The sequence below is a fragment of the Scatophagus argus genome, chromosome 10 (genome assembly GCF_020382885.2).
Source record: "Scatophagus argus isolate fScaArg1 chromosome 10, fScaArg1.pri, whole genome shotgun sequence".
NCBI lineage: Eukaryota > Metazoa > Chordata > Actinopteri > Scatophagidae > Scatophagus > Scatophagus argus.
This window is the reverse complement of record NC_058502.1, coordinates 5,850,589-5,870,953: the sequence shown is the minus strand read 5'-3', so window position 1 is coordinate 5,870,953 and position 20,365 is coordinate 5,850,589. Positions and strand designations below refer to the sequence as shown.

Genomic DNA, 20,365 nt, shown 5'->3' with positions numbered 1-20,365 from the left:
CTGAAATTACCACATCGAGGCTGTATGCCTCTGTGCACAAGTCCAGTTGCAGTTTACATCCATGTCTCTCCAACTCCTATAATATATGTAGTGGCTGATAGAAAGTTTCATCAAATGGTGCAGCAACAATAACCTGAAGTCCATTCATCAAAACCAATCAGCTTGTGTTGGACTACAAGACTTCAAATAAAGATGGTGCTGCAAGGACGCTACAAATTCTAAGACATGGATGCTTCACACACACCTTCAACACAGCAGAAAAGAAGCTCGAGACAATCAACACAATTTCGAAATGTGAAATATGGTCATAATCTCTTATGTTTTTGTCTTGTTATCTTATGTCTTTCCCTACATAAAATGTCATAATTTCATCTTTTTATCCTATGAGAAAATTGCTAGGAATTTCATAGTTAGTGGATGAATCCTTGAGTTATGGCTAAAAACATATTTTTTTGAGGTCACAGTGACCTTTGACCACCAACATCTAATAAATTAATCTTTTGGTGTCAATGAGTATTTGTGGCAAATCTGAAGAAATTCACTCAAGGCGTTTCTGAGATCCTGTTGAAGTGAATGAACGAACGTAATTACAACCCAATAACACAAAAAGAGAAAGGAAGAGGTGAGGGTTGGGGAAAGAAGAAGCTGGTACAGGAATAAAGTGTAAATGAATAAGTGATTATCAAAGAAAAAAGCCTTGAGAGCACACACGCACACACACACACTTAAAATACCTGTAACTCCTGGTAAGGAAAGGCAGAATAAGTCTTTTATAAGAGTCCTCCACTGCATTCCTGATGATTACACGAAGCTCCTCTCTTGCAAAAGTCCTTGGCCTCCACCTGCATTAGAACAGTGGAGGGGAAAATATGATTTTTTTTTTCCTATGGGTTACTTCTACTGATGAATACGATCTACATAAGAATATGTGACTTACTGTAGTCTGAGCTTATGATGTTACTGAATATTTCGCTAATCAAAAATTGAAAAGGATATTTAAATGTGGTTAAAACTAAAATTTACAGCAGCACAAATTAATGACACTTGTTTTCTTTAATCCATAAAATAGCTACCATATCTGTTACTTAAACTTTACTTCGTGAAAAAAAAAAAAAAAAAAAATCCAAATTCTTCTTTTTTAGATCTTCTCAAATCTTCTCAAAAGAAACATTGACCGATGAAAGGATTGTTCAAAAGTAAGAAGAGAGGAACTTCAAAATTTGTCTTGTAAGTAATTTAATGTTTAGTATTTCTGCATCAATCGGGATCCAATTCTCTCTACACCCTTTCATGTCAAATATCTAGAGTGTGTGTGTGTGTGTGTGTGTGTGTGTGTGTGTGTGTGTGTGTGTGTGTGTGTGTGTGTGTGTGTGTGTGTGTGTATAAAGGTGTTTGTGTGCTACTGTATTTCTGACCTGTTGTTGATGCACCACCTGGTGAAGTCACTCTTCACCCTGTCGGGAATGTTCACCTTCACTGTCAAAATCTTCAGACTCTCCCCTCGGTTAATAGCCAGGGTCTGTATACATACACATGCATGCAACACAAAACACACACACACACATCCTCTGTTTAATGCAATACAATAAAATGCACAAACAACGCACACAGAGGCACATGAACACACAGTGAAGAGACCCACTTCATTGCCAAGACCTCACAACCTCCATCAGTTCAGTTTGTTTATACACTTGTAAAACAAAGATTTGTTTTATTTCTTTTCAGCAAAATGCTGTAGTTGTGCTGCTAAATTTTGACACAAATCTCTCTGGAGAACCTTAGAACTATGCAGGGAGGGGGGAGCAATTATTCTTACTGCAGCAGATACATAGTAAAAAACACCCCACATGCAGACAAAAAACAAAAAAAACAAAAGCTTTTCACTCTCCACACACATGCTTATAAAAGTGACGAGCCTCGCAGTGTATCCTGTGGCCAGGCCTGTTGTGTTGTGTGCTGGCCACCCCCCCTCAGAGGAACTGTTACATGCTGTTAAGCAAACAGTAGTAAGTGTCTGACCTTTTCAGTGGGGAACCTTTAGCCCACCACAGAAAAGGGCCAGGAAACAAGACATCAATCTGGAAACCAAGCGGAAGAAGAGAGCTGACAAATGCCACCACTACGCCACCATCAGCGCTGAGACCGCAAGGCCTACACCCGAAACACACCCACACATGTGATGCCACAACCATTACCACTCAGAAGCAGCCTCGGACGTGCTGTGTCCGTATGCAACATACACACACACACACACAAAAAAATACAAATATAAAACACAGCTAATGGCATGGTGAGCTTACTTGAATTATGATTAAAAGTTAGATTTCTCTTCTGCTGGCATGTTTCTGCCCTGGGCTGCCTCATGGACTGTGATGAGATTTCTCAAACCATCTTCATCAAAGCACTGAAGTTTAACATGCTGTCAAATGGAGGGCTACAAAACACTTGCTTCTGAATTCTTTCAACATTTGGGAAAGCCCATGAGTGAAATTGAAGTCTTATTTAGAAAAGTGCCTCATTAAATCCATGTTCTCAGGGTTCAAAGTTCAATCCTTTGAAGACCATTTTGTGTAATAAGGAATGACATACAGCTTTACATGACTGTTAGGCTTTACACGCTGATTCATTTACTTTCTACAACTACCACACTGCGTTTGGTTAATGTGGGGACAAACAAGTATTCTAAAAATTCAATATATCATCAATTAAAACTAAGAAAGGAAAAACATTGAAAAAGCAGCGTTTTCACAGACACCAAAAAAATGTTCCATTGTTGGTCACAATACCTTAATACATGAGCGATAATAGAAATTACAATAAAAAAATGTGACTGTCTACACACTATGTTATGATTCATGGTTAACATGATCACTGCTGCAAATCTACTAACCCTAAAATGTAGCTTCTTTGCAATCTGTAATTTAAACACACACACACACACAAAAAAAAAAATGAATATTCATCTACGGTTAATGTACCAACATTTTAAAGCTCTGGCTGTCTCCAACAATTGTGTGATCTGTGTCCTCAGTTTCTGCCTGAGCTGGGTCACTGGTGAGAGACAGAGGTTGATCTGAAGGGATGGATGATGTGAGGCAGAGTGAGAAGCGTGTGCTTGTGTGTTAGACGGGCCACAAGTGACATGTTGCCAAGTACCGGCCAAACTCTGACAAGACCAGACAGACTGTCTTTCCTAGATGCCCCTTCATCCTTCCACCAGCCCCCAAGGGAGGGCAGTCAGCCAACAACTGTCCTCTCTCTGTCTGTCTCACCCTTTCTTCAGAGGAATACTATCATCAACACATCTATCCATACGACACATCGAGGATAAACAAACAGATACACACAGATTCACAGCAGACTTGTACACTTTTTGACCTGGCTGACAGACATGCAGCACCATGTACAGTGGTACATGGTGGTGGTGGAGTGGTAAATATACTTGTAGAAAAACATTGTAATAAAGCTGCTTGCAGATTAACCCTTAAAAACTGAGTGTAAAATGTTCCTGATTAACAACTATAAACATATTATAAATATATAGCATAAATAATAGCTGGTAAAGTATGTGGAATGTAAACTAATCTAATCTAATCTAATCTAAACAGTACAATTCCAGATAAACAATGACTCTAAATATCAGTCACCAGAAGGGGCTCATGGTCCAGCATGATACACTGATCCTGTATGATAGAAGATCTCCATCAATATCATTCCATATCAATCCATTTAGAAGCAGGATTAAAGGGAGCAAAACTCAATAATCAGAAGAATTGTAACTATGCTGTGTGTGTGCTTTTGTGTGTGGGGGCTTATTCTTAAAATGAGAAAGCAGTCATTCATGAACATAACGGGTAAAAAAACATAACTGTTATAAATCTTTAGATAATTTCCTATGCTTTATATCACAGAGTTATCACATTCTCCAAGTCGTGCGTTAAGTCCAGCACACAAACATATATAAACCGAGTGTTTGTGTATGGGGGTGACGGCGTAAATAAACTTGTTTTTCTTCACCTGTCCATCAAAAAGGAGTATTTAATTGATGAAACAGTTCCATTTACCAAAGCTCCTCTGCAGGCGAGCCCCAGACCGGAGTGCTAAATTGCCATTTGATCACAACACAAATCGCATTAAAAATACCCCACTGCACAGTCAACAAATCCGCCCTGGCATACAAGAGTGTACCGGCTGCTAATAGCTATGAGGTAAATGCGTTCCCTTCGAAGAAGACCTCAAATCAAATCTGACGGAATTAAATCTGAGCTAAGCATCTCCACCGGATATGTCAAATGGCTTAAGACAACCTGAATACCAGAGCTTTCTATATAACTTTAGATAATGTATTCTGTGAAGGGATACATCTGTGGACTTGTTACATTTCATAAGTTTCCTTAATAAAAGTTGTTTTTAAAAAGTACTTCTTGGGCTCAAATGATTAGTTGTTTAATTAGTTACTAGTGAGAATTGATTAACTGTTTCAGTTTTTTTGCCAAAAACATGCCAAATATTCTAAGGTTCTAAACAATTGCAGCAATTTGTAAATTTTGTGATTGCAAAATAAATGCCTTCAGGTTTGGGCTATATTTATGACATCACTTGCAGTATTTTATAGACTAATTAAGTAATAAATTAATCAAGGAAATAACAAATAAAGTAAATAAAGTAGCTTAATCCTTCTTTTTCCTTACTACTGGCTTTACATGTAACATATGTCTTTAAAACTTGCCAGTACCTCAATTCAAATTTCACATATTATTTTATCCTTTGTGAACTTCAAAAAATAAGGACGTAATGTCTTTTCTATTTAATTTTGTTCACCACCACGGGGAGTTATTACACAATATGAACTCTAACATTTTTTTTTTTAAATCACTTCTTTCACACAGTTTCCTGTCCTTTCCCTTTAACAAACTGCCAGAGCTGGGGCTTAATAAAAATGTGCTAAAGCAAACAGGCAAGTGTGTGCTCACACACATGCCTCCTGTCAAAACACATCTCCCACCTGCTCCCCCTTCCCGACAACTTGATGGCTAGAAAAGGTTCATTTTAGCCGGAATCTGACAGCTTCCAGGGTCACAGCAGCCTGTGGATTAACGCTCCGTGACAAAGGCGAGTCATCGAATTAAAGGCCTCCCATACGCTAGAGAGGAGAGGGAAAAGGGGAGGTGCGGAGTGGATTGGAGGGTTGAGGTTTAGTCAGAAAAAAAGACGGAGGGAGGGAGGGAGGGAAGGAGGCAGATCAGACCAGAGCAAGAGAGATAAGTGACAGACGCAGCTCAACGTCGCTCATCTGCTCATTCTCTCCCTCCCTTTACCAGCCCCACTCCCTCTCCCCACCCTTGCATCCGCCTGTGGGCCCAGCAGCAGTAGCTGTCACTACAGGAGAGCGCCTGTCAATCAAAGCTTCCTAATCCAATGGCATGTCGGCAGGGGACATGTCACATATGTTAAAAGGAGGGAATGAGGGGGCTTGCTGGGTGTGCTTGTGTGTGAGCAAGTGTGTGTGCAGGCATGTATGTGTATGTGATTGCATGACTGTAGGGCAGAGTGCGGTTGCCAGAGAGTGCGGTGTGGCAGAGAGGCAGCGGGTGACAGAAGCCGTGGTGACACATGAGGCCCGGGACCAACTCTGAGTAACCCACTAGTCACTAGAGGGATAGAGGGGGGAGCAGAGGAGGCAGAGCAGGGCACAGGAGGGGTAAATATGGAGGCACAGAGAAGGCTAACTGCGACTGACATGGCAAACATGAAGCAGACAGACATGGCAAACAAAACAAGATGTTGTGCATGCGTTTGTGTGTGCGTGCAAGAGAGAGCATTGGGCATGCAAGTACACACATGCAATGTAGGTAAACGTAAATGTCTAGTGTAGCATTGTTTATTTTCATGTTTACTCATTTCATATGCATTTTCTGAAGGCTGTTAGCTGTGTTAAATGTGTTCTGCATTTTTAATGCAGCTAGGAGGTTTTTTAAAAAAAAAAAAAAAAGGTGCACAGTGGAATGCGGGAATGTTAGCAGAGTTAAATTAAATATGCTGACTTGAAGCAATGTATTCAAGACTGTCATTATGTTAATAAGCTTAAAAACATACTTTAAGTGATTAATGATTTTCTCCACAAAAAAAGTTACTAATTTCTAAGTAAAATTGTCTGCTCTTGCACATACATCTCTGTGTAATACGTGACATTACCACTGCCCCGGATATGCTGATTTATTTGTTTCACTCAGAAACAGGAGGCTCGTAAGTACACTTTCAGCACAAGATTTAGTTCTCTTGTTACCTGATGGGCCTGGATGCGTTGGATGCTGCAGGTGAAATCAAAGTAGAGGTGGAACTTGTCAACATCCTTGCTTTTGTTTTGCTGGGCCCCTGGTTTTTTGTGACTTTGGACAGATTTTTCCTGCTCTTTCTCCTTTAGCGCTGACTTGGACACAGAAGACTGGAGGGTTACAAAGCTGCTTTCACACCTAATACAGCACATCAGAGAAAGACAGGAACAAGAAAAGGGAACCGTATCATTATTATTATTATTATTATTATTATTATTATTATCATTATCATTATCATTATTATTATTATTATTATTATTATTATTATTATTATTATTATTAGCACCATGGGAATCTCAAAACACTGAACACTTTATTGTGCATGTGGATACATTCTCACAGTGTTTTCACGTAGGTCAGTGTCTCAGGGTCTTTGGCGATCATATCAGCCAAGATGTGCTCCACCCCTGTAGCCACTTCTTCCACTGATGATAGACCTGACACAAACACACACACATTATTTACTTGATGAATATTTGTGAATATGTCTAAAGCTGTACATCTTAACCATTTGAATCAAAGCTGAAAGAAAGTACCCCAAAGTAACCTTTTAGATTAATTCAAGTTCATGAGTCTCACAATAAAAATGCTAAAAGGTCCAGGATGTTCCTGTGCAAATGTGCTGTTAACCTTTCATGTATAATTTAATGTTTACCAAACTGCTCATTTTGTGTGTACATGTTGAAGTCTTACCTTCAGTACCAGGTTTTACCCATGACCTTAATTCCAGAGTGTGTGGTGTTTCTATCAGTGCAGTGGCGGCCGCCTCAAGGCCAAGTGCTTTGGCCCTGCGAGCCTTCGTCAGCTTACTGCCTTTCTTATAGGGAGAATACTATAAAGACAAAAGAAGCACCAGAATGAGATATTTGGTAAGAAGAGGTGCAAATGATATTCAAATGATTGATGTTATTTTAGCATGAAATGTGATTCTGACCACATGATCCAGTTCATCAGCTGATCGGCAGCTCCTCAAGTTTTGCTCCAGCTCAGATGTCAAAACCCCATCTTTCTTCAAGGTCTGAATCACAGACTGTGTTTTCTTAGACAGCGAGCTGAAGAAAAAAATGTATATACACAATATACAAAAACAGATTATATACAGTGTAAAATTAGATACACACAAAAGGATAAAGTGACACATTTAAAACAATCCCACTCAACTGATACAGATTCAGGCCTTAAACCTCAAACCTTGACCACTAGCATCATCTAGTGGCCAATGTTAAATAGGTCATGCGGAACCCAGTGTGTCTTAGCTCATGCAAGTGTAGGAGTATGAGTGGATGATAATGCGTAGAAGTCTCTTTTTTACTTTAAGATATTTCATTTGCCTACCATAACTCCTCATAAACCAGCTGCACATCTCTGACAGCATCTGCATCCATGTGGTTAATCATGTCCTTGCGGTATCGCACCATGAAGGGTACCGTATTATCCTCACGAAGCAGCATAATGATATTTGCACAAACCCATCGCTCCACGCATGTCAGTGTGGACAGCACCTTAGGGGAAGGACACACACAAATATTCAAACTGTATATCTATACATAAATGGACAAGTAGGCAATAAGACTCTGCCCATATGGTCACCAATTACTATTTTTTTCAAGACAAAAAAACTGTCTGCAGTGTGGTTACTTCTGATGCTGGTAAAAGTGTCTTAGTGTCCACTGAGGTTAGCTTGCTAACTTTTGCTAACTTTCAGCATTGTGTGTCAGCCAGTCACTGAAAGAGAGGAATGTTCACAGGCTACACCATTTTAACAATCTGACTGGAAGACACATTCCCCACACATAAAACACATCAACAAATACTACAATACCTCTATCAAGTCCCAGCTCATATTGAGTTCATTTGTCAGAGCTTGGGCTTCTGATGATAGTACAGCAGCTGGTTTTCCCAGGCAGGCACCAGTGGTCTTCTGTTTCTTTTGACAGGGCTCATCAAAAGTGAAATCATCCTCCTCCACTTCCTCTTTCTTTGCTCCAAACCTAGCAAGTGACGACCCCTCACCTCCCCATCCATCTGTCTGATGGGCTTCTGACACAATAAATGACAGCCTCTACGAGATAAAAGAAGAAAGGAATATTGAAAGATATGAGCCAAAAAGCCAAAAAAGGATTTAAAAAAAATGTCAGAGACTAGAGATGTACTTAGGTAACATCAGGTGTAGGTGTTACCGTCTTCATAAAGTGTTCCAAAAAGAATGACAACACAGCAAAAATAATTGGATTCATACAACGCAGCAATTTTTGTGTACACAGTTCAGTAACACATTTTTTTAAGTTCACTGATAAACTGGGAGTAAATTATACTAAAAAAGCTGTGGTTATATTTGTTGCCAACTCTACTTCTTTTGTATATGCATGTGTATGCAAATATACTCTCAATAAACGGCCATCAGTCTTACCTCTTGCTTCACTCTGATACTTGGCCCACTCTCTTCAGCTGTTTCTCCCTCAGGACAATCTGTTTGTTTTTCTCCTTTGTCTTCTATAGCATTATCATCCTTTTTGTCCACATCATTTGTTTTCCTCTTTCTTCCAGCTAACCCAGGTGTCACAAAATCCTTCAGGATTTTAGCTGCCACCCTTTTGTTCTCTGCTGTAGGTTTCCGTGGTGCCCTTGGCTTAGGATTCTTAGCCACTCTGGGAGCTTTAGGTTGTTTAGGTGCTTTTTGCTCATTTGTTTTAACAGTTCTCTTAGCAGGTGCTTTTTTTTCTGCATCTGCAGGATCAACTCCAGTCTTGCCAGGGGCCTTTGGCTTTGGCTCTGGTGGCCTCCATTCGTCATTATCTTCTTCACTACTCAGTGTGTGGGAAAATGACCTACAATAGGGTAGAAACAACTAGTAAAATCAGCTGATTCTACATACAAAACTGATAAAACAATTTGGCTCTTTCTGATGAATTCTATATGATTTCCACACATTTGCATTAAGATAGACCTCAACAATTCAGGTGAAAGTGAACATCAGTCAATAGGCTGTTGTGAATAAGTGAATCAATGAATTCACGAAAGTCACTTACAGGTCTGAGTCCATGTCTCTGTAGTTTACAGATTTGACGGTTGTTGCTCGGGGTTTTCGTATCATCTGTTAGATAAGGTATTTAGTAAGCCAGCGTTTCATCAAAGTAGTACTAAAAAAAATCACACAATTTAGCTAACGTACATTATAAATACAAAAATTACTAACGATGTTAACTTGTGGCCAGTGTCTTAACGTTAGCGTTGTTGAAATTGTGAAAGTTAGCGGCTAACGCTATACCTTGTTACCTGGCAAATTATAGTTAAACAGAGAACAAGAACATTTTATCTGTGCCAACTTTAACAGCAGCGTCAATGTTACTGAATCAACTATGAACCTGCAAAGTTTGCTAGCTATCATAACCAGGTTCAAGTTAGCTGTCTTTTCAAATTTGGCGCTTCATGCCGACGCTAGCAAAGATAGCTTGGTTAAAATGGACGACAAAATGGCAAAATCACTGAAGACACTATTTATCAGCATGCCTTAAGACTAAGTACCTAGTTAAGCTTTCATACCTTTGAAAATACTTTAATTATTTGTCGGTTATCTGTGAGAAATCGTTGCTGACTGGAGATGCCTTCTTCCTACAACAGTATGGATTCAACCAATGATATCATCCAATAGTGCGACTTAATCTTCTTCTTCCTCTTTTGTTGGGCAAGTTAGCGTATCTTACCGCCCCCGCTGGACTGGAGGCAGGCATTACAGCATATTCGTAATAAAAATGCCTCACATTTTGGTTTCATAATTCAAGACGCTTTAAGACAATGTCAGCAGGGATTTTAAAAACAGCACCCACTCGTTGTACAATATTCAGTTTATCCTGTACCAAATTAATTTTTGCAAGAGGACAGGGAAGCTTTCGATAACTTAAGCCAATCCCTTTGTAAAACTGAAACTCCAGATTCAAGATTCAAGATTCAAGACCTTTATTGTCAATGAACGGTTGCCTGTACAACGAAATTAGACAGTAAGGTGCAAAGTGAAACTGTCAAGTGAGGAAGGCAATAAACAACAACAAACAAACTGTGTTTGTATTTTAAGCAAATTGCTTTTGACTACTGTGTTCAGCTGTTCAGCTGTCTCACTGAAATCCCCCATCTGGACTTTCACTTCCTTTAATCTGCAATTGCTTCTCAAACATCACATTTTCATTGTATCTCCATCTCTTGTAACTTTCTTTTGCTTCACAACTGATAAACAAAAAAAATTGGTTCAATAATTAATTGTTTTGTATGTGCATATTGTGAGAAGGAGGAGGAGCAGAATACCCTGAACCAGTCTGTGTCACATTCTTGAATATATGGGAAAAGGGAAATACCATAATTGTATCTACAGTAATGAATTTGTTTCAACGAGTTTAAGTCACTGGAACAAACAAGTCTGTAAGCACAGCATGGGCACAAAATTTCCATATTTACATTCATAATTATAATAAGAATAGATGGTAAAAAAAAAAAACAAAAAAAAAACTACAGATCACCTTTGTATAATTATTATGGCATTTGACATGTTAATGACATGCTGTAACAACTTGATAACTCTTAATGAGGATTATGCACAAGAACAAAATTCAAGAAGTTGGAATTTCAGGATTTATCAATTATTTATTAATTAATTCTATAGCAAACAGGGTCCTACAATGCCGAAATTTCAGCATGGTTGTAAATGAACAAAAAATAAATCACTAAATAATGGCACTACTTGAAATGGAAAAAGGAATACTAAAACACTAACATTAATATTAATGAAGTAAGTATTTTCAGTGTGCTGTGTTAAGCGTGTAACCTATGACAGAGGTAACCAAAACTTAATCAGTCTTTAGTTATTACTATATATTTTTCACATTATTTTCTGTTAATAAACGTGTCACTAATTACAGATTTAAAAATCATAAAAGCATATAAAGGGTGTAACATCTCAGCAGCCGTTTCAAGTGCTCTCGCGCTACAGTCTGCTCTTGGTAACAGATGATGCGTCAGCATTACGAACCAATCAGAAAATCGGTTTGAAAAAAATCCAGTCAGAATTTGGTTGTTAATTTAGTGGGCTTCCCCCCCGTTGCTTTCAGTTCCTTGTGGCTTTCATCAGCCTTAAAGGTAAAAATCTCACTGAAGTCTGTCACTGATATTTGTGAAACAGCTTGCAGCTTCCTGAAATACGGTAAGGTTATAATTTCTGTGGTTGTGTGTGTTGGTGTGTTTTGTGTAGCATCATAGATTGTGTTTAAACAGTCAGGTGGGTATGTACGTGTGTGTGTTTACAGGTTTGCGTCAAGATGTCGGACCCTGAGACCCCAACCCAGCCCCTCATTGGAGGTCAGGCAGTAATCGGCGTGCCATCACCACAGAGGTCAGCATTGTGTATGTGCTTTGTTATGGGGTCTCAGCAAAAGCAACAAAAGCTGGTCCCCATGAAATTCACCATTTCCAGCAAATTAGCTCTAGTTGCACCAGTGGGACCAAACCATATGAGTGATTATTCATGTTTTAATCAGAATCAGAATCAGAATCAGAATTCCTTTATTAATCCCTGGAGGGAAATTCTTTATCCATCCACCATGTATACTTTAATTTACAGGTAACCGTTTTGTAAATCAGTGCTCTGCTTCAGCTGTTTTAATTCACATTTTCTATCCTCCATTCAACCTTTGACTTTGTATTTATCTCCATTAGAATCAAGGAAGAAATATTTCAAAATTGGCTGATTTGTGTTATCCATCGTAGTGAACAAGTAGACTTTTCTAATCCATCCACACTATTCATGTAGGACAGAAAGTAATGGAGAACACGTGAAAACCAAGCAAAATGTGCCCAAAAACTGTAAAATATGTTGTGTTGTAGATAGAATTTACAAAATCAAGAGAGAAGTCCTTAAATGGGTTTTAATTCTTATTTATTTATTTATATTTATTGTTTAATTTGACGTTTTGTTTTTGAGTAAATACCACTGCATAGGGAAACTATATTTAATGATTTTATAATCAGTTAAATAAAGAATGTACATATAAGAGGTGAGATTTTAAAAGTAGTCTCAGAGTGAACACAGCATTTAAATTAGTGTGAATTTAAAAAAGAAGCCTGCTATAAAGGGTTAAAAGCAGACACAAAAGTTTCATCCGAGTCTCTGCTTGGCAACAGCTGATTTCAAAGGTGATCTGCGCTGAACGCTGCATACCATGGCAGAGTTTCCTCATTAAAGAACTTCCCTAATTCTCAGCCAAGTATCTCAGTAATGTTGTTTTCTTTCCTGCTTCCTCACCTCCTCTTCTACCTCTATTAATCTTTTAAGATTTAGTCCCCATTGCCTCATGTTCGGTGGCAGATATCAATTACTGATGTTATTTTCCCCCTTTGAAAATCATTTATCAGGTAGAATGCCAGAGAAGGTGAAGCACATACTGATCCTTGAATAGTTCAGGTGTTTCATTACATACATTTTAGTATATAAATGTCCAACAAATGCCCCGATTGTCTTTATTGTCATTAAGTGAAGAGGTTTCCCATTACTACCAATCACCAAGACAAATTCCTAGTAATGTGAAACTTCTTCGCTTACATGGCAATAAAGACAATTCTGATTCTGAAAGTATACATGTTTCTCCTCTCCTTCTCTACTCCCACGTCCCTCACCTCCTTCCTCCTTCTTGCTCCTCTTCCTCTCCAGTGGCCGCTCCTCCCGGGCCTATAAGGTGGCAGGTTTCACCCTGTTGGCCTGTGTCCTGATTGCTGGCCAGGCCATGATTGCCTACTTCCTCCTCAGCCAGAGAAGTGACATCAAGTCTCTTGAGGAGCAGAGCAACAACCTGAAGGCCGAGCTGTCAAGGGGGAGATCTGGTGAGGAGGAGGCCATATTCAGTTCACATTGGGAGGGATGTACTGACACTGCTGGCATATACAAGAATTTATTGTGCTGCAAAAGTAGGATAAGCTACGTTTCTCAGCTGCCTTATGAGCAGCGTGAGAAAATATAAAATGTCAGAAAAATCCCAGCGACCTGAAATATTACTCATTAATGTTAGTGCTGGATATATAAAGCATAAAATGGTTCCTGTTTTTTCTTATCTAAAGTGACTTTTAGATAAGAACAGATTAAAGGAAAAAAGGCATTAATTTTCATGCATTTACAATTCATACAATTTTTTTTATTTATTTATTTTTTGATCTGGGTCCTTTTGAAAGAAGAACACCAAAACAAGTCAAGTTATGTCAAGAATCAACTTTATTGACAGTATATATATTTTTACATACACACACTGAATTTGACTTCTGCATTTGACCCATCCTTAGTTGAGCACACACATGCAACACCCGGCAAATTACATGCAGTGAAACACACACAGGAGCAGTGGGCAGCATCAAGCGCCCGGGGAGCATATTGGGGGTTAAGTGCCTTGCTCAAGGGCACATCAGCCGGCTAATTGGGGGAGGGGGGCATTAATCACTCCACCACACCCAAATTTTTCCTGCCCGTCCGGTGGGGGAATTGAACCGGTGACCCTCCGATCACAAGCCGCTTTTCCAACCTCTAGGCCACACCACTTGACCCCTAGGGCAGTCGTGGATCAGCGGTTAGGGTGTCGGACCCGTAACCGGTGGATCGCTGGTTCGATTCCCCGTCCCGGTGTCCATGGCTGAGGTACCCTTGAGCAAGGTACCTAACCCCCACTGCTCCCCGGGCGCTGCACGCGGTCGCCCACTGCCCCGGGTTTGCTGTGTGTGTTCACGTCACTTGGGTGGGTTAAATGCAGAGAACAAATTTCGTTGGAGTGAGTTCCCTCCAATGACAAGATATGTCACTTTCCTTTCCTTTCCTTCCTTTAAGTGGTCAAGTGGTCTTCTTTAGCTTTAGTCTGAATTACTACGTTACAACTCACTCACTCACTCACATCCTTTTACTCTTTCTGTCTGTAGTGTCTGTGCCCATGCAGATGCACTTGCCCATGAACGCCTTGCCTGAGGTGATGGATGACACTGTGGATGAGGTAAGATAGTCTAATACTGGATCCCTGATTCTAATATTGATATTTGAGTTGAAAAAAAATCTCATAACATTTTTAGGGATCCTTTAAACTTGTTTTGTGAAACAGGAAAAGAGATTTTTTTTCAGTGCTCTCAAATGGATCTTTAGTGTTTCTCTGCAGTTTTTTGTGAAGTATCAGAGTGCACTAATACTGACAATAATTTGCAGTCAAGCCATTATATCAGTGAGACTCTAGTTGTGATGAGGTACAGGCATACTGACAGAATTTAATGGTTTGATTTTAAAAATCAAAATTTTAGATGTGGTCTTCATCGTTTTCCTAACTTCTCTGTTTTGTTTCATTGATTGTATTGCAGGAGGCTTCCAGTACCCAAGGTAAAACTGGCTGTTCTGTATGTACACAATGTTCAATTAATCATCTCCACACTAGAAGACATTGGATTATAATTTATTATTACAATTACAGCACATTTCAGCAAATTTCAGTCACCTCGTCTTCCCTCATGTTGACATTGTTTCAGCTGACATTGCTCGCCTCAAGTTTCCTCTAAGACAGACGTGATTTAACTCCTCTCATTTCCCAGCCGCCCGACAGGCCACTGAGTGCCAGCTCGAGGCCGCAGGTGTGAAGGCCGTGCAGGTGCCAGGTTTCCGCCCTTCCTGCGATGAGCGTGGCTTCTACAAGGCCCAGCAGTGCCACATGGATCACTGCTGGTGTGTGAACCCAGTCAATGGGATCCAGGTCCCTGGATCCTTGCGCTCTGGACCGGCCAGTTGCAGTACAACTGTCCGTGCTGGTGAGACATGACAAGTTTTCACTCATAGTACACTTTTGCTTTCTACAATGTACTATTTAAGTTAAATGTTATCATCTCCACCAAGCAGGTTAAATTTCTGAAGACTTGCCGACATTTAGAATTTAAATAACACAATCTAATCAATCTTTTCATTTTAATTAATTCCATTATTGTTTAATCACTGTGTACAAATTTTGATCCAGATGCTGATTTTTAAAATTATTTCTATTATTAAAAGACTGGTTATGTTGAAACCCTGATTGAAGCTACAGTGTTGACAGTCAAGGTTCTGTCTTTGCAGGCGGCATGAGCAAAGTGTTGGCTCTGCCCGACATTGAAGCCTAATACTGTGGTGAGTACACGTTTGGTTTTCCTCTAACTCACTGAACTACCTGTAAGCAGTACTGCATGTCAGAATTCGGTTCAGATGGACATTATGTCAGAGTGAATATTTAAATATTTTTACATTAGGTACATTATATTGCTGCTTAAATTTTGAAATAATTGTGTCCTCATGTTTTCTATTGAAGCTGAAGCTGATGAAATATCCTCAAGAGACCAGCAGCTGATCATGTCCCAATTGTGACTTTGCTACAGCTTTTTCAACTCATAATCACCATTTTATCTGTGGTACTTGATAAGCTAATGGGGTTTCATAAACTGCTGAAAAGTTACCAAATTATAACCATTTCTCTGCTTGCTATCATCCTATCAGTATAGTGTGACGCAGTCTTCGGTTTTTTTGTATGGCTAGTAAAAGTTAAGGATTTCTTTTCTTTGGTGTCCTTAAATGTTACTCAAATTCTGTCCCATGTCAGTTTGCTAAAAAGGACCAAGGGGCAATTCAATGAAGTGTGGGCACACTGTAATTATTTTAATTATTCATATATTTATTTCTGTGAAGAGTGGATATTGGCCAATTAAAACATGATTCATTCTCCGCCCCTTGAATTTAGAACAAGAAAATTGAGGTCAACAATGTGGTCACTTAAATGTTTAGCTTGTATCCTTCCAGTCTTTCCGCAGTGAAGGGAAACTGTGATTAAAAAATACTGACACGTAATTGGGAACAATCAGGAAACAAGAATACTTCAGTTATGAGACAATTGTAAACTGTATTTTCCACTTTTATTTGATCAACCCAAATAAACCTCTTAAAGACAGTTTGGTGGATTTCTTACAACAATGTCACAATGCAACTTTAAAACTGTCAAGTTGAATACTTGTGCATTGATGTACAGGAGCGAAAACCCACAACAGGCAAGACGGATTAGCCAGTGAAATAAAGCACCATCGAAAGACCCGTCTAAATTCCACAGCACATCTTTAAAGAAAGGGACTATTCAAAAACCAAGAGGAAACATGCAAACACATAATGGGCAGGAAATAAAGAAATAAGAAGCAAGCAAAATAGAGACAGCAAAACAATGACTGCCAATAGGCACAAGCTGTTCATAGTTTCCAGTTGGCAAAAAATCAAGTACATGTAGTTTTTTAAGTAACTTTCCAAACTAAAATGAAGATAACCTCAATATGAACTCAGACTTATGGCTTTCTGTGATAATTAGGGCTTTTTAATTTCACCAGCACCAACACATTACCTGGCATAATTCATGTTGGGGTCATGTGCAAACCATCTTAGTGTAGTTTTACATTTCTTTCTCTTTTTCCATAATTTTAGTTTCACACATTGCTGAGTAAGTTGCAGAAACATAGTTTTACTTTCTAAAATGTGTGTATTGCTGTACGGTTTACATGAATAGTATGAACAGTATATTTTGGCTTTAATCAGACACTTGCTGTGAAAGACCACATTTCGATATTGAATTTGTGCAGCTCTGTGGCATCAGACAGCTAATGTAATAGAGACCTTATTTTGGGGTTTAAATCTCAAATTAACAAAAACACCTTAAGAAACCTCAGAAAAAAATAATGCAGACATGGCATTTTAAATAAGTACAAGGTCACTATATCACTAGTGTTCTTTGACAAGTTTGATATTTCTGGGATAAAAAACATACTTGATTGCTGCAAGAAAAAAATGGAAAGATTACACATCCACAATTCATACAAGTGCAAAAGCTCAACTGGTTTCCAGCATATGAAATAGGCAGCCAACTCCTATGAGGAATGGCTATTGCACACATGGCATGAGATGACAATATCAAGTCCAAACCAGAGTAGGCACTCTTAACATATAGATTTGATTTTTAAAACATAAAATAATTCAACACACGCTACCGTGTTTTGTTAAATCTCACAAGTGCAACTGAAATTATACAGCAAATTTATTTCAGCATAAAATTTTCATTGGATTCACCGTGTTCTCAAGCATTTCCAGGCTGAAATGTGGAGTCAAATATATGGAGAAATATTACACACATTTACAGGAGAATTTTTCCTTATTTTTGTGCAAGTGCAAGTTATTTTTCAGGATTGTAATTTAAAAACAAAAATATTTTACCAAGTGAAAAAATTGACCTATAGACTCATGGCGTTTGTTGTGCCTGCGAAGACAGACCACGCCACACCTCAGACACACAGACCACAATGTGAGAAGGAACAAAAATCATTTAGGGGTTTTGACAAGTTTTACACTGAAAAGCACCATGAGATGTGAGATGGGACAGTTTTTACACGCTTCACCCCCTGAGAAAGTAAGGCTGCTATAACTGATTTCTGATCACTAGAAGACAACACATTTCTAAAACTCACATGCTTTACATGTATACTGCCTATAAATGAACATACATGGCACAAATCAAGGGCAAACTTTGTAAACCACCAAAACTCTATGTGCTTTGGTGGATACTCGCTTTCCATCTGAAAAAGAGAACAGAGGAGGTGCGTTCCTCTCTAGAGAACTTCCTTACAACAGCAGGTAAAAGACCAAACATGTCTTTCCTACATATGAGGATAAAGGCTGATCTCTTTGTAGGTTTCAAGCAGGATAGGGTTGAAGTCAGAAATCAATTACAGCAGCGAAAATGTTTCTATTACAGGCAGCAACTTAGTTACATCTCAAAGACTGGAAAGAAATATGTGCTGATGTTGCACTAGTGTTTAAATTAAATGAATTGCAATGCTTTCCACATGCATGGTAAAATACTGATTTTGTAAAAAAATGTATTTCAGTAAGCCATTCTGAATACTCATATAGCAAGAGTTCAGATGAATGAGCTACAACTGAATCAGAAAAAGAAATTTGGTAAGAATCACCATTTCATCTTACTCTGTAATTTGGATTTCTACTTTGGAACTTTTCTATTTACTCATGTGGAAAGTGAAAATAATAATAACTGAAAGCTTTTTAACATTTGAAATTCATATCTGTTCCCATATGAAATTGTACCGGCAACCTCTTCTAGATGTCCGTCATGTCTTATCTTCTTACTTTTCCTCTCTTCTTACTTGCTTCCTCCTCTCAGGTTGCGTATGTAGTCTTTCACTGTGTTTTCAATGTTGGGAACTGCATAAGTTTGTGCTACATAGATTCCTGTACATGTTCCTACAGCAACACCCATCAGTGCTGAAGAGCGTAGCCTTGCAACAATGTAGCCAGCCAGAAAACCCTTCAGGAAAGGAGAAGCCAGCAGACTGCCTCCCTAAGGATGAAAGCAGAGATTAGACCTGGTACATGGTATTCTGACCAATTACTTTATATCTACATCTGCATACCAGCTGCTTTCATATGTTTTAATAACTGAGTGGCCTGTGAGCAAAATGCAGGCACAGTAACCTGAGCATGTACATGTTAGAGTATGTGCGAACCTTACCGGAGGAACCCCAGCCTGTATCTCATCCTCCACTCGTCTCTGAATGTCTTCCAGCTGGTCCTTCAGCTCCACAAGGTCCTTAAGCTGGCTGAGGGGACTCTGCATACACACAGAGACAAACAACTGGCTAATGTGCTGACCAGGGTTTTCCTTTAACATAACGCATTTAGTAAAACACTGTGACTTATGTATTGTGCTAATAACGACATTATAAGATGCAAGGAAATGCTAGTTCTCATGAATTACAACACAGCAGATCAAGTAAAGGAGAAATCATTTACATTAACGTTAACAGACAACCAGGATACAAGTTTAAAATGGTTGCAAAGCAGCAACAAGTTGCTTTCGGGCTTATATCGCACCTCTTTTCATATCTATCAGTTATTAAAACATTTAGAGCACCCTGTTCATATTTAGCTTCAACCTGGTGTTACCATTAACGAAAACAGCACCGGTCTACAGTTTCTCAATACTAATCAACATGGTGCTGGTGTTAATAAACACAGATCTACAATGTCACAAGAAGGCTTCGTGCAACTTCATGGTATTTCAGCGCACTGACAGAGACTGGTTGATCACTCATTCACCAAGTTGGAATATTTTTCCAAAGAGAGTCAGGCTAATGTTACACCTTTTGCATTTTTGTCGAGTGGTGTAAGATTTTATTTCACCCTTGATCTACCCTTTAACAGGCACAATTCAATCTCCTCACTAAGTTAGCTGACATTAGCTTGTAAACGACTAAGCTAAATTATCGTTGGATGAGCAGTTAGCTCAGCAGTTCACTCTCTTTTTAGTTAGCTTGTCCATAGTTGTTGTGTTCACAGCACGAAAAGAAAGGTGTTTAAAACACCCCTAATCAGTTTAGCGTAATGACATTCACACAGCTGGTTAAGATAACTAGCCAACTATCGCACACTGACGCTAAGATAAGCTAAGAAACACGACTAGCCTGCGCCAGCTAACCTTAGCAACTAGCGCTAATTGATGGCAGCTGAATGACACTGTAAGTGAGGCCAGTTGTTATAATCACAGAGTAAGGCCATATCTAAAATGTTAAGTTGGCGTAAAAGTTGTAGACACCGACCTTGTCATCCGCCATAGTGTCGAAATACCCTGACACCTCTCTCTTTTTCTTTTTCTTGTGACTTTGTTGAAAATGAACCCTACTGCCCTCCAATGGTTGTTCCCGGAATAGCCCCACGTTTTAGATTTTCTTTCTTCCACTGTTGATTAGCTCTGCCCAAATAACTTTCAGGCAAAATGAAGATAAAGAAGCTTTAAAAAGACTGTCTTGCTCGGAGTATAAAATAACATATATGCCACTGCATGTGTGGAAAATGTTTCAGGGTTGTAATGATTAAATGTCAAGTTCCAATTTATATACATGATACAGAGATAGCAAACATGGCAGCTACATGAGTTAAATAACAGAATTCGATGTTG

At 39.0% G+C, this 20,365-nt stretch overlaps 3 protein-coding genes across 3 annotated transcripts in view; 1 reads left to right on the top strand and 2 right to left on the bottom strand.

Annotated features, from left to right (window-relative positions):
* Positions 1 to 10,021, bottom strand: part of srbd1 (S1 RNA binding domain 1) — a 44,528-nt gene extending 34,507 nt beyond the window's left edge. Inside the window, exons 1-11 of the mRNA XM_046402121.1 lie at positions 9,879 to 10,021; positions 9,365 to 9,429; positions 8,746 to 9,163; positions 8,158 to 8,397; positions 7,671 to 7,837; positions 7,270 to 7,387; positions 7,029 to 7,167; positions 6,676 to 6,772; positions 6,287 to 6,473; positions 1,416 to 1,519; positions 735 to 842 (exon numbers count right to left, since the gene is read on the bottom strand). Of these exons, the coding sequence (XP_046258077.1) occupies positions 735 to 842; positions 1,416 to 1,519; positions 6,287 to 6,473; positions 6,676 to 6,772; positions 7,029 to 7,167; positions 7,270 to 7,387; positions 7,671 to 7,837; positions 8,158 to 8,397; positions 8,746 to 9,163; positions 9,365 to 9,429 (1,643 nt within the window). The 5' untranslated portion in view covers positions 9,879 to 10,021. The remainder of the gene's footprint in view (positions 1 to 734; positions 843 to 1,415; positions 1,520 to 6,286; positions 6,474 to 6,675; positions 6,773 to 7,028; positions 7,168 to 7,269; positions 7,388 to 7,670; positions 7,838 to 8,157; positions 8,398 to 8,745; positions 9,164 to 9,364; positions 9,430 to 9,878) is intronic.
* Positions 10,022 to 11,370: 1,349 nt separating this feature from the next.
* Positions 11,371 to 16,306, top strand: cd74b (CD74 molecule, major histocompatibility complex, class II invariant chain b). Its single transcript, XM_046401983.1, has 8 exons — positions 11,371 to 11,526; positions 11,630 to 11,715; positions 13,030 to 13,199; positions 14,277 to 14,347; positions 14,703 to 14,721; positions 14,931 to 15,143; positions 15,445 to 15,495; positions 15,674 to 16,306. Exons 2-7 carry the CDS (start codon positions 11,642 to 11,644, stop codon positions 15,486 to 15,488), a joined length of 591 nt encoding a protein of 196 aa, XP_046257939.1. The 5' UTR covers positions 11,371 to 11,526; positions 11,630 to 11,641; the 3' UTR covers positions 15,489 to 15,495; positions 15,674 to 16,306.
* On the bottom strand, positions 16,253 to 20,125 carry LOC124065977 (SLC35A4 upstream open reading frame protein-like). The gene is made up of 3 exons (XM_046401985.1): positions 20,007 to 20,125; positions 18,920 to 19,018; positions 16,253 to 18,748 (listed from the first exon to the last, which is right to left on the bottom strand). The coding sequence occupies exons 1-3, from the start codon at positions 20,019 to 20,021 to the stop codon at positions 18,551 to 18,553; spliced, it is 312 nt and encodes a 103-aa protein (XP_046257941.1). The 5' UTR covers positions 20,022 to 20,125; the 3' UTR covers positions 16,253 to 18,550.
* Between the last annotated feature and the right edge of the window lie 240 nt (positions 20,126 to 20,365).